Source organism: Sorex araneus, chromosome 5, assembly GCF_027595985.1.
Source record: "Sorex araneus isolate mSorAra2 chromosome 5, mSorAra2.pri, whole genome shotgun sequence".
NCBI lineage: Eukaryota > Metazoa > Chordata > Mammalia > Eulipotyphla > Soricidae > Sorex > Sorex araneus.
The window spans coordinates 195,624,086-195,638,678 of NC_073306.1; the positions used below are offsets into that span (position 1 = coordinate 195,624,086).

General features: G+C 36.8%; 1 protein-coding gene across 4 annotated transcripts in view; it reads left to right on the plus strand.

The window, feature by feature from the left end:
* SLC4A4 (solute carrier family 4 member 4) overlaps positions 1-14,593 on the plus strand; it is a 389,797-nt gene that overhangs the window by 211,162 nt on the left and 164,042 nt on the right. For all 4 annotated transcript variants that reach the window (XM_055140936.1, XM_004617877.2, XM_004617876.2 and 1 more), the window contains one exon: positions 13,762-13,838. In XM_055140936.1, the coding sequence (XP_054996911.1) occupies positions 13,762-13,838 (77 nt within the window). The remainder of the gene's footprint in view (positions 1-13,761; positions 13,839-14,593) is intronic.

Genomic DNA, 14,593 nt, shown 5'->3' on the forward strand with positions numbered 1-14,593 from the left:
AATCCAGAGATAATATATCACTATGAGAAGATTTCAATAGAACTATAATAAAGGAATTTCTAAAACTAAGTTTTTGATATTGATTTAAGTGTTTACTTGTTTCTTGTTCTCTGCATCTTTGCTCCAGCAGAAAATGGAACTTTTAAGAAAAATTACCTTTGTCCACTGATTTACTTTACCTTTAAAGAGCATAACTAGACTCTTAGGAACTCTGAGCATCTTTTGGTGATGTTATTTGAAGCTTTATACATATTTTTTCACTTGTATTGGCCATATACTGAAACATAAATTGCCACCACCTCCCCACCCCCCGCCACAAATTTCCCTCGGATCAGAATGGCAGGTACTACAAGACATCTCAGTATCTCTATACTGAGTCTTTAGTGATTGCCAGAGGAATCTTCCATAATCACGGCACAGCATACATAAGTCACAGGAGCACAGATTGCATAGTTTTCTCAAGTTAATAATTGCTCATGACCCCTGCACACAATGAGACATCTAATACTTCTGTTAGAAAGTCTAACTTTGGCTTCCCTGGAACTACCAGATAACACATAAGCCTTCATCCTGATTTTTCGGTTGGCTCAGTATTTTCGGTGGCCCCTCTGCAACCTCTCTGTTCTGTTCTCTGAACTCATCTCTCCATTGGGGCGAGGGGATGCTTCCCAGGCTATGCAGGGGGAACCTCAGTGTCACAGTCCCGGGTTGCAGCGTTGCTGGGGCCCCGCGTTGCTTGGGATTGCCCAAACCACCCTGGCAGCACCTGTGGTCTCCAGGCCCAAACCTGCTGGTTCTTGCGTCCTACCCCCAGCCCAGGGCTACACTACATGACGTTCTGCAGCTCTCATGGTGCCTGTAATCAAAGCCAGCTGGGCACTTGCCTGGCATAGTGAGACTGGATTATCAACCAACCTCTGATACTCATCCTTTTGGGCTAGAAAATTCCCCATAAGTCCTACCATAGTAATTATAAATCACAGTGTCTTAGGATCTTGTGTTCAGAGAGAATTTATGCATGTGGTTGCAAGGCCAACGGGAAAGAGAAGCAGCCTCCTGCTTATTGGATATCTGTGTAGGACACTTGCCCACGTGTTTTGCTGTGTAATCCTTACAGCCCTATTATGAAGGTTTATTGCTTTCATTTTATAGTCTTTTCTTATGCTTTGTCTTCTTTCTCATTATCATACTTACATAAATTAGCTGTTGTGTTTCTTTTCTGTTTCTGTTTATGGAGTCTTTAGATTTATCTGAGAGAGGTAAAGACAGACACTATTCAACAGTCCTCACTCGCTTGCTAGTCAGAAAGGATGGCAGTTAGGTGCTGCGGAGGTCTGTGTCATGGGGTTAAATATACTCACCAGTGGGATTTTTTACAACTGGATGACTGAATGTGATTTTGCAGTGGGACAGAATCAACTTGGAACTGTCAGCATCTGGTTAAGCTTCATTTATTTGAGAGTGAACATTGAATAACAATTTCTGTGTCGTAATTTTAAATATGAGTATTTTAAATAGTCAATATGACTATTGAAAGATGGTGGAAGGATATTGGCACTTTGGTGGTGTCCATGGTGTAGAAAACTCCCAGTACAACACTATTCGCAGTCTTATTAAGTAATGCTACCTCGACTTGCTCTTCAAGCTCAAGTTCTCCCTTGAACACATGTCCTATTACACGTCTCTGTGTAACTTTGCTTACTTTCTCCACCCTGGAGAAGCCCATGTTCTCTCTTGGACATGTACGCGCTCTCTTTCTCTGTCCTCATATCTTTCTAAATAAGTTTTACTCATTAAAAACTACCCTACTTCAAAGAATAAAATAATTCTACTTTAATAAAATAACTTTAAGATGGTAGAAATACTATTGAATAGGACATACTAAAAGTACTTAAATTGATTTTAAACACTTAAAATTTTGGTCTTTATATTAAATTTGATCATTTAAAAAATAAGATTTGCTTAAACTCTCCATTTTTTTCTTCTCACAGTGAAGTTCTTTATTAGTGCATATACATTGTGTGCATTCAAAAAAGTATTTAATTCATAAATTTCAGGTATTATATTTAATAAAATAATATATAATAACTGTGATTATTATGGTTATTTTATAAAAGTAATATTTTGTTGTAATTGGGATACCAGAGTTAAAGTAGTGTTAATGTTTTTGCTTCTGGTATTCAAAGTTATTGCAGTTTTAGCACCACCAAAGTGCCACCTTCTGTCACTGTTCTTGTATCACTTCTAGTCCACCTCTTCCCTCTAAATTCTCCCTGATCACCCCTTGTAAACCCAGTTGTATCATCAAGTCAAAGGGTTTGCTGTTGTTAGATAGGTGCTACGTATTCGCTTGCTTTGTTTCTTTATATACCACAGAGAAGTGTGATCAGCCAGTATTGGTCCTTCTCCCAGGGATGTGTTTCTCTTAGCAGAATGAATATCTTGTAGCTCCATCACTGGGTCAAATGGCAGTTCTATTTGTCAGTCTTTTGAGCAGTGCTTATACTGTTTTTGACAGTAAGCAGAATCAGATAGTGTTCCCAGCAGTGAGCAGGGATTTCTTTTTCAGAGCATCCCTGCTAGTACTGATTATATTGGCCTTTTACACACACACACACACACACACACATCAAAATTATTCACACTGGTGAGAGATGATACCCCATTGTCACTTTGATTTTCGTTTTCTTGATAAAAATTGATAATGATCACTTTTTGATATGCCTATTGGCCTTTCATATGTTTTCTTTTAGTAGCTGTCCATCTCCTCTCCCCCATTTTTGTTGGATTATTGTTTTGTTGTTGTTGAGCTTTGTGAAGCTTTATATGTCTTGTATGATACCATTTGGGCTGGAGCGATAGCACAGCAGGTAGGGCATTCATCTTGCATGCAGCCGACCTGGGTTCGATTTCTCCGCCTCTCTCAGAGAGCTCGGCAAACTACCGAGAGTATCTCGCCCGCACGGCAGAGCCTGGCAAGCTATCTGTGGTGTATTGGGTATGCCAAAAACAGTAACAGCAAGTTTTGCAATGGAGACGTTACTGGTGGTGCCCGCTCAAGGAAATCGATGAGCAATGGGATGACAGTGATACAGTGATACAGTGATGTTATCACTTTATCAAAGATACAGATTTTTTTTTCTCTTCATTTAGTTTTTTCTTTTGATTTTGGGCCACAGCCCACCATGCTCGGGGACTGCTCTGAGGTTTGTACTTAGATGCTGTCCTGGCTCTGTGACCCAGTTTGCTTCAGGAGATGTTTGGCGGGTGATGAAGGAACGAGGGTTGAACCTGTGCCTCAGCATATAAAAGGCTGTGGTGTACGAATATTTCCTCTGATGCCACAGTGTGCAAGTATATTCTCCTATTCAATAGGGTGTCTTTCAGTTTTAACCCAAGTTTCTTTCATGGCGAAAAAAATTTTTTAGTTTGATGCAGCCCTGCTTGTTTAATTTTGTTTTTGTTCTTTGCCAGTGGAGTAAAATTGTTGAAGCCGCTATGAAATTCATACCTTGAAGAGTTCCACCTATATTTTTTGTTGTTTGTTTATTTGTAGGCTACATCTGGTGGTGCTCAAGGGTTACTTCTGACTCTGCACTCAGGAATTACTCCTGGCAGTGCTCAGGAGACCATATGGGACACCAGAAATCTTGGTCTACCATGTGCAAAGCAAGTCCCCTACCTGCTGTAGTATATCTAGCTCAAGTTCTGCCTATGTTTCATTCAGTATTTTACAGATTTGAATCTAATACTGAAGTCTTTAATTCATTACGAATAAACTTTTATGCATGATGTGTGAAAAAAGGGACTTAATTTCATTTTTTGCAGATGGTAATCCAGTCATCTAAATTTCTCCACCAGTCAGTACAATTTAAACTTAATTGTAGAAAATTAGAAATAATAAAAGTAAATTATAATTTGTCATATGACAAGTTAGAGCTGTATTATATTATTACATAAGTACTTGATCTACATTATTGGACTTCTGTTGAAAGCAAGATTCTTTCATCTTCCCTTGTCCCTGTCCTGTTCCTGTAATAGTCACATTTAACTTAGAAATTTTTAGTTTTAGTTTTTCTTGGTTATTTTTATTTCTGTATAAGCTCATATTGATATTTCTCTTTTCTTTTTTATTGAATCATCATGAGACACAGTTACAAAACTTTCATGATTGAGTTTCAGTCATACAATGATCAAACACCCATCCTCCACCATTGTAGCTTTCCCACCTCCCACCACCCCTACTCCATCCCACCCCCTGCCTCTATGGCAGACAGTTTCCTTCTTACTCTCTCTATTTGTGGCATTGTGGTTTACAGTACTGAGAGGCAATCATGTTTGGTCCTTAGTCTATTTTCAGCACATATTTCCCATCCCAAGCTATCATTGACTTAGTGATCCCTTCTGTATCCCAACTACCTTCTCTCACAGCTCTTGAGGAGGCTTCCAATCATGGACCAATCCTCCTGGCCCTTGTCTCTATTGTCTTGGAGTCTTAGTCTCATGCTGTGTTATTTTATAACATAGTATGAGACTATGAGTGCAGTCATTCTGTGTCTGTCTCTTTCTTTCGGACTCATTTTCTATTTCTGACTTACCAGTCTTAGATGTTGCCTTTTCCTTTGATAGAAAGATTTTTTAAATCTATTTTCTACAGACACTTTCCTCCAAATATGTTTATATCATTGTTCTTAGGTCTATTATTAATTATAATTGTAATTATCAGTAATAAAATGTACTTTTTAAATTTTTTAATTTTATTTTAGAAGGTTGTTCACAACCTTATACATTTATTGCATTCAATATTGCAACACTAATGCCATCACTGTTAAACCTTCCCACCACCATTATTTTGAAGTTTCCCAACTATCACCCAAACCTGTCCCAATAGCAGGCCCTAACTAATTTATTTTGCATTGCTTATTATGAATAATTCTCTAAAAAACGAACAAAGGACTTTTCCTTAGAAGAAAGTGTGTGAAAATTGTTGTATCTCACCCTGGAGCCATTTAGTTCTTGTCTAAGAGATTACTAACATGTCGTTACAGGTTGAGCCTTGTGTGCTAGTATTTTTTTAATCAAGATTGCTTGCTGCCTACTTTACATGCTATTCAGTGTGTGCTACTCTTGGTACATCAGTGTATAGAATCTGAGATGTCCAGGAATTCTAAAATTTTAAATAGGTACTAAAAAAATTAAATTTTATTTAAAATGTTAAAATATTTTATTTTAATTCTTAAGAAAATTTAAATAATATTAAAATAAACATTCAATAAAAATTTAAAAAATACAGTTGGATTTAAATTTTTACTGGATGGTGACTTTGGGGTCTGAGGCATCTCTGCAGCTTGTTGATTTCTTCCGAGATTTAATTGTGAGTCTCTGGATCATGGCCCCTTAATGAGCTTATGTGGCACCAGAGGCAGTTTGTGGGCAGACTGCCAGGTTCCCAGAAGAACAGGGAGATGGGAGGAGGTCACCTATACCCGACTGCATGAGAACCTGGAGATTTGGTCAGATGTGCTGTTTTTGTAGCAAGTAACTGACAAGTATTTTAAGGCAAATGAATTCACTTTGCTATTCTTTCCTGCCCTTTCCATTGCTGTTTTTCTTTCCAGGCTTTTATCATTGTTGCTTCCACTATTAATTGTTCATACTCCCTAGATTTACATTCAGTCTATATTTATTCTGTTACTAAGATTGATCTGGTACATTGGTGGAGGGAAGTGGACCCTGGTGGTAGGAGTGTTATTAGGATGTAGTACACATGAAGCTTTATAATTAACAGCACTGTGAATTATGGTACTTCAGACAAAATGAAAATGAAAATAAATATTAAAGAAAAATAAAAGCATACAGATTGCTTTGAAAGTACAGGCAAAAGATAATCAAAACTGTATAATTCATATGTGATTGAATTACTATTCAAAAATGGAATTGAAATAAATATTTTGAATAAACAAACAATAAATAGAGCTAGTGAAGGTACAGATAAGGTCACAACTAATGTGACTCTTATTCAGTTTCATTTAGTGTGTATGGCTGTGTGTATGCAGGTAACACAAAGACTATTATAGATTCACAAATATTATAAAAATCAAAGGAATCTATAAAGATTCCTTTTGGAGGACTATCCTACTAATATTTCCTATTTTTTAGGAAATATTAAAGTTCCTGTTATGTTCCTGAATATTAGCAGACATTTTAAAAATGTCTTTTGTTACCAAATTGTGTGTAAATGTGTGCATGCAGAAAGAAAATGAAAGGTCTTTCCCCCATGCCTACCCCACTAACCCTACCCTTGCTATTTTGGTCATACCCAGCAGTGCTCAGGGCTTATTCCTGGTTCTACACTCAGGGATTACTCCTGGCTAGTTCAGGGATTCTTTGTGGTTCAGGGAATTAAACTCAGGTCAGCCACGTGCAAAGCAAGTGCCTTACCCACTTTGCTGTTCTCTGGCCTCTGAAATGCTTTTAAAAATCTAATCACCTATTTTAGATCACAGTCTTAATTAAATTCTGTGAGTGTCATTAGCAGGGCAGTTACCACTATTAGAGCATTTTTGCTTTTACTGGGTTAAGTTTAAACAAAGAAGTAGAAGAGAAAAAAAAAGTGGATAGAGGTGAAGTTGCTATGTAATTCAAAGCAATAAGAGTGAACACTGGTGTTAAGCATGCAACCCAAACTAGTAATAAGTTAATTAAAAATAAAAGAATTCGCTAAAAAGTTGGGTTGGGGTCAAGGTGGGTCATTAGTTGAGGGTGCCGACACTGGTGATGGATTTGAATTTGGAACATTGGATGCCCAAACTCTGTTATTACCAACTTTAAAATCATGGTGCCCATAAGAAAGAAAAAAATGTAGAAGAAATGAACCTTGTATCTTTAACAGTGTGGTGTCTAAATTTAGATCTGTGCAGAAGCCGACAGAGTCATCAGAAAATTAAAAAAGTAAGGAGATCAGGGTCAAGGACATTTGAATGAAATCGTTTTTTAAGGGAAGGAAAAGACAGATACTTGTGAGTGCTACCTGGTTCTCTTTGGCCTCTCACACTTGCAGCTCTGTCAAGATGCCTTCTCCATGACCGTGGTCTCCTATGTGATGGATGCCTTCAGCTCTTGGCTAGACATTTACTGGCATACTTTGATAGTTATCTTGCTGGGTATTTTCTAAACAATCATAGCTTAGGCAACATGATTACAATAGTGTTGACCTTCATGATCTGGGTGTATGAGGTTACTGCTCTTTCATCACCAGGTGCCTAAGGCCTGCACCACTATCCTTGTCACTTCTGTCCTCTCTTCCTTCCCCTCACCCCCCACTGTCTCCCCCCAGTCCCTTGTCATCTCTGTTTTGTAACCATCTCTCAATTTTTTGATGCTATCTTTCTTGCCTTAGACTTTGCTTTGCTTTCCAAGTCAGTCACATTCTTTAGTTATTTGGTTTCCCCACTCAAGAGTCTCCTTTTCTTTCGGAGATCTTGACCTTCTCCCTTATTTCCGCCTCTTTTTCTCACCCCATTTCTTTCTTTGTTCCTGTTTCCCTTTTTATTGCTTCTTACCTCTGTTCTCACTTCTAGCTGACAGGTTTTTCCACCAGTTTGGCAGAGTCTTTCCATTCTGTTAGTTCCTGGCCAGTTACAAACTACTTTCTTTATTTATTCAAAGACTTTCCAAGTCTGAAGGCACTTGGAGTGTGCAGGCAGCATCTCTTTCCATTGGAAATGGACTTTGAACAGTAGTGTTTATTATAGTAGTAACTTCAACTGGAGGTAAATGATATCCCAGTTGCTATTTTTCATTCATTCACAAATATTTATTAAGTGCCACTAGTGCCAAACTCTGAGGCTGTAACTGTGAGCAAATCAGACTAAGGACTTTGGTTCTAGGAGTTTACTTTATATTAAATAATCATCAAACAACAAAAATACTTAGGGGAAAAAACATGCTTGAAAAGGAAACAAATAGAAGTATCCAAATGGATTTTCTCTTAGTTAGAGCCAATTTTCCTTAGTCTTTTATTTTTTCCATACCTCTTTGTTTTATTTGGAGGTAAGGAATGAAGATAAATTGAGTAGGTCTTAATTACATGCTTACATTTTTTTTAGGGGGTGACAACTTTTGATATTCTCTCACCATGGAAGAGTATAATTTTTTTCTGGCAAAATCCAGGCTTATCTTTAAGTAATTTCTTCTAGACTATCTAAGTCAAACTCATTGCAAGTGTCCCAGTTGATTTAGTCTCCTTGTTCCATTATAATATGCTGTTTTTTAATGATTACCATTGAAGTTGAAGTAACTTGAAATGTGGAAAACCAATGAGGAAATAATAACGAATTGGCTGCATGTTCATCGTGGAATTTTATGAACATTTGGCTTTGACAATGAATTAGGAGAATTAGGACATTCAGAAGCAACTGGCATTATTGCTTTTATAATTGCATTGCTATTGCTTTTAGCATACTTTTTTTATTTGTCATAGATCTGTAGTTACTTGGTTTTTTGGACTAGTGATTTAATCACAGTGACAAGCATTGCAGCTGAGTTTAATATCTCCTTTTATTGTTTATGAAAATAAAAAATAAAGGAATGAAAACTCCATCTTTGAAAGCCCAAAGCCTCTCTGCCTTCAACAGTCTTGGTGATCTTATACTGCTCACCATTGGGATGGAAATGGAATAGATTCTTTTTATTGCTTATTAAACCTTCTATTTATTAGAAATAGTATCATGTGCATAAATAATATAGACTAGCTTTTCTCTTTAAAGTATTATAGTTGATATTCAGAAGACCAGATTAAAAATAATTTTTCCCCTTTTTTTCCCTTGTGATGACCGGGGGCCACACACAGAGTTGGTCAAGGTGCTCACACACTTGGTTGTGGTGCTGTCTGGGCATCATGCCCATTAATAGTGATGCTTGCGAGAGATATCCCTCCTTCCGTGGTGATGTTTGTGTACATTCTAGCTGCAGTGCTTATGGGGCTCACATTCCTGGCTGCAGTGCTAATCTTTAGTGCCAGTGCTCACTAGAGGATGCACAGATTTTTGATATAGTGTTTGTATACACATGACTTGGCCCCAGAGATGTGTACAGTATTGTGTTGCCAGAGTTCCAGGGAGCAGAGCTATAGTGACTAAACTTGTTGCATGTGGATAGCACCTCCTGGGCTGGAATGTGCCAGCTGTTCGTGTAAGGCAGCTAAGTTTGCCACTGAGTCGTCCCGGGATCTCCAGAGGCCCAGATTCAAATGATAGTTTACATCTGACTCCTGACTATTAAATTCACTTTCTTGGAATTCATCTTTGGTATAACTTGATAATAAGGATTCTAACCTCAAAGTATTCTGAGGAAAAAAGATCATATAAGCCTACCACTCAGAAAGGTTAGTCTTGAATACAGACACTTCTAGTAATTCTTAGTCTTGAATACAGACACTTCTAGTAATTTTTTTTTCATGCTAACAAAAGGCAGAAAGAAAATCAGTGCATTGTAAGGTTCAGAGTAGATAAGTATGCATTACTCTGAAACGACATCTGTTTTAGTCTTAAGATAATGCAGATCACACCAAAAACTGTTTGCAATTTTAGTGATCAGATTCACTTACATGTCAATTAAACCTAAGTCTAATTTTTATTAAACTTAGCCATTTTTTATACTAAAATATAAGCTTTTATTAAAAATAAAATATATAATTTCATGGGCTACTTGGTTTTTGCTTGCCTTTGCTCTCTGTTGCCTCATTGAAAAGATGACATGTGTCATTTCCAATCATACATATTTACATTTTTATCTAATATGTGCACATTTAAATATAAGCTCTTTCTATACTCTGCACTCTCATCTCTTTTTATTCTATAATAGATACAATTGCAAAAGACTTATGAATTGGTACATGTGTGCTAAAGAATAAGAATGATTTTTGAACAGTATACAAAATGCAATTAATTTTTGTAGAAGACAATATGTGCCTGCCAAGAGGCTACTTTGAAAATGAAATGTTTTTGATTGTGTGAAACTGCTTAAAAATGTGATTCTCCTAAGCTATCTTTTTGCTATGGCCAGAAAAAAGTGACATGAAAATTAATTATGATTATGTACTGAAGGCAGTTTCTTCTTTAAAAAACCTCAAGCTTAATAATAGAATGTTTCTTTGGAACAAAAGCAGTTTTAATACATTTAAATGCCCTGTATTTCCAGTGGGAAAGGGCTTGCTAGTGGCTTCAAGTGAAATGAATAACTACCTGTGAAAGAAGTAACACATTCTAGGGTACCCTTGTTGCTTTTAGGTTCAAGGTGAACTATCCATGACAACCCTCTGTTACAATCTTGTTTGTTTGTTTTTTTGCTTTTTGGGTCACACCTGGCGATGCACAGGGGTTATTCCTGGCTCATGCACTCAGGAATAACTCCTGGCGGTGCTTGGGGGACCATGTGGGATCCTGAGAATCGGACCTGGGTTGGCCTCGTACAAGGCAAACACCCTACCCGCTGTGCTATTGCTCCAGCCCCATCTCTGTTACAATCTTGAGTAAGATTGCTGTATGATGAGTTTATGCAATAGGCTAAATATCCAAATATAAATCACTGATTTATACTGACAATATTTTATTTAATGCTAGGGTGAAAATATCCAGAACAGAATATAGTTAGGGACCTCTCGCAATATGGCTTACCCAGTTTGCTAAAATGCCATACACAAATTTTTGGTTCCCAGGCATAATCTGGCTGGTAATCTATATTGGCTCTTATCCTTGTTTTTTTTTAATTTAATGATGTACTTTTGAAAAGACTGATTAAATAATGAGATTTTCAAAATCCAGTTTATTTGATAGTGTAGGGGAGGATTTCAAAGAAAGTTCAAGTATGATCCTTATTTAAGTAACAAATATGCTAAGTTAGTGATTTGATTATTTGGAGCAGTAGTTTAGAGAAGGTAAAGGTTTTCTAAACTAACCCTCTATCTGCTTCAATTTATATGTTCTGCTTCAAATTGCACCTGTAATTTGAAGTATTCCCACTGGGACAGCTTTCCTATTAAGATAACTGCATTATTTTTAATGGTGCCTCACAAACTAGCTTGCTTCATAATTACTGCTATTGTTGTTAAAACCCACATTGCTAAGTCCATATCTAGCATTTTGATAAAGGGGATCTCAGTTAAGTTCCAGGAATTTGCATTTCTCCTAAGTGTTCTGGTGCTGTTAATGCTTTTTGGTCTGGAATCCACACTTTGGGAATCACTGATTTAGAACATTGGGAAACGTTGGTCTTTGGTTCAAGGTGTTGACAGTAGAGAATATACTAGGGAGGCAATGGGAAAAGATTGCACAACGCTGATCATTAGGCTAAGAGTTACCAGAATAGTTGAATTCTGAATCCATCTAGTGTACTGCAAAGTTAGGCATCAGTAAAACTATAAATATTAAGCAGTTATTAATGAGAATTATTAGGATAAGGTTAGGAGGTCAGTAGATTTGTTATTTCCTAACACCAGCTTTATCTCCCCTTTTCCGTTCTTACACCTCTCTTGAATCTGTGTCTTTCTCTCAGACCATATTGTATAAGATAGCCCTACTCTAACCATCTTTTAGAAACCAGAAATATGTTGAAATAGTATGTGAGGTTTCTTGGATATTTTGTGGCATCAATTGAGTTTACTATTATAATTAAAACCTTACTCATTTTTCTTCTGTTTACTCAGTCAGACCAATACTTAAGTTGCATTATGCTCGTAAGATTAGGATATTACCTAGAAAATTTAAATTATGTAATGAAAATCTGTTTTAAAATAATTTCAGTGCTTCCACTTATCTACAATTCATTTGATAATTTTTAAAAGTTTTATCAATTTATTTAAATAAATTGCTCTAACTTATTATTAGGATTGCTACAGCTTCACTTGCTTTAGAAGTTTCAATTCGATTTATTATTAAGAATTTTTTACCTAGTTAGTCCTAATAACTGGATTTATTTTTTAATGTAAATTATAAAATTGTACCTATTCATTTTTTCCCATTAGTTTCAAACCCAGCAAGATTTGGAGGCATTCATGTTTTTCTTAATGTCTTTTGTCCTGAGTGTATACTAGAAATGTGATGTGCAGTTCAAGGAAGAAAATAGGATCTTCAAATAGCTTCTTTTAATTTTGCTCACAAAGCATTTTTTTCAGAAGTTACTCTTCTTTTAAAAATGCCCTGTACTCAATGTAATTTTCTAGAACAAAATGTCTACCAAGCAAAAGGATTTGAGATTTAAGTCATGCTTACTCAATGAAATGCAGCAGAGTGGAAAGTAATTGTGTTTTGCCACCTCAAGAAAATTATGATTTTCGTGATTTAATAGTTAAAGACAATTATTGTTCAAAGACCTGCTGTTAGTCATTAAAATATTAGGCACAGATTTTAGGGTTTGTAACATTATGTGTTGAGGTTTTTATCTGAAGGAACTAAAGACTTTCGTCTAGAAAATTTTTTAGAAGTAAATCTCAAGTTCTATTTTAACTCTGATGCTTGTCTTTCAACCCTTGTCCTCTTGGTGTGAAGACCAGTGTTAGTCAGATCATTGAGGATTAATGCTGAATGCTTTACTCAGCACTCTGCTAGTGGTGGGTCAAACACCCTGATTCTTTAAAGTTACTTTTTTGCTTAGCAAACCTGGGAATTTCAGGTCAAACTGCATCATGAAAATTCAGTGTTCTGTTGATTAGCATAGGCACTTGAAAATGTTTTGTCATTCTTCTAGATTCTTCTTCTTCGAATGGTATCTTAAGCCATTATCTGGACTGCCAAGACATTTTACCTGCTTCAGGCTACACCACCAGATAACTTCAGTCACAGGAGAATTCCTATTCAAGTCCCATCCATCCCTGTCTCAAATTCAGGGTCATGTTAAGAGGGAAAAAAGAGATACACCTATTTTAGTTTAGCTAATGGTCATGTAGACAACAATGAAACATGTGATAGCGCAATTTTGGATAAAAAAAGAGGGATTCTGGGTCAGATGACTCTGAGAGGAAAGTACTCTTCTGTGAAGAAAATAGTTTTTGTTGAAATTTATGTAGAAAGATGTGAAGCGTGGTTCTGCTTTGGGAGTAGGGTTGGGGTGGGGGTGGAAACATTCGATATATGGTGGTGGGAAGGTGTAATGAGGGTGAGATTGGTGTTCAAATATTAAATGTAATAAATGATTTTGAACAAATCTCCCGCTTAAAGAACAAGTGTAGAGGAAAATATTCTTGGTCAGAGAGTTAAGCAGGAGAGAGAAGGCCTTTTTTTGGTTGATCAGATGCCCAAGCCAGATTCCCCAGAACTGGGAGAGAGGCGATCTCTAGATCTGGGCTAGTGAGGTGGGGATGCTGGTCTTCTACCAGCAGGAAAGAGGCCATTTCTGTAGGGGTTGGGAAAGACAGTCCCTGGGTCCGTCAGAGTCTATATAGAAGGTTGAATCAAAGTAGCAAACCAAGCCAGAGATCAATTTATATTTATGCTTATTTATTTTAGATGTTTCTTTTCAAGTTTGACTTATCTAGAAATAGAAGCAGAAAATGAGACTTCAGCTAAGGTTTTGGCATTTAACATACTTCCCATTTAACCCCGTTATTTGCTCCAACCTGAACTCTGGAATACTCTTCAGGGGAATCCTAATGTTAAGGCATCATCACCATTTCCATCCTCATCTCCTAGTGTTTCTGGAGAATAACACCAAACTCTTTGTGGTTTTGAAACTGCGTTTTAATTTGCGCTTACTTTTATTTCCCAGGTAGTCCAGCCATGGCTCATAGGAATCTGACTTCTTCCAGTCTGAATGATATTTCTGATAAACCGGAAAAGGACCAGGTATGCTAAAATTCTTGCTTCATTGAAATGTAAGATCAAATGTCTATCTAGAATCTGCAGGGAAAGCATCAAAAATAACGATGCGCCTAACTTAAGCTGAATGAGGGGCTTGTACTTTTCTGGGGAAAAGGGAAAACAACATATTGGTGGGCTTAAGTTCAGAAGTTAAGAGTTAAAGAGTCTCGGCTCCAGTTCTTTTTATTGTTTTGTTTTGGGGTCGCGCGTGGCAGTGCTCAGAGCTTACTTCTTGCTCAGCACTCATGCTGTCTTTGGGGTGCTGGGGATCAAACCTAGGTGGTCTACATTCAAGTACAACTCCACTATTATCGACTCCAATTCTTCCAGATTATTCACTTGGGAAATTTAAATCTTCATGCTGCAAGATAGAGTGTCAGATTCAAAATAATATTACTAACCCTACATCAAGTTTATTGTGAAAATTAAATGAGAGAACTTATGAAGAAAAATACTTGGGTAGAACCAAGGAATTATCCATGCTGGCAATTGTTAAGCTTGGGAGTATGCTTCAGGAAGACAACGAGTCCCGTAACTCAGAGATTTGTTGATTTTAATATATAGTGGGGCTGAGGATAAGGCATAGCAATTGAGCACTTAACTTCCTCATATAATACCCAGGTTTGATCCTCAGAACCACCAAAAAAATATTGTGATATTAATAATAAGTAGCCCATATGAAATGAAGAATGATGAGATTTTGAACTTGTTTCCTGTCCTTGAAAATGAATACTACAGAA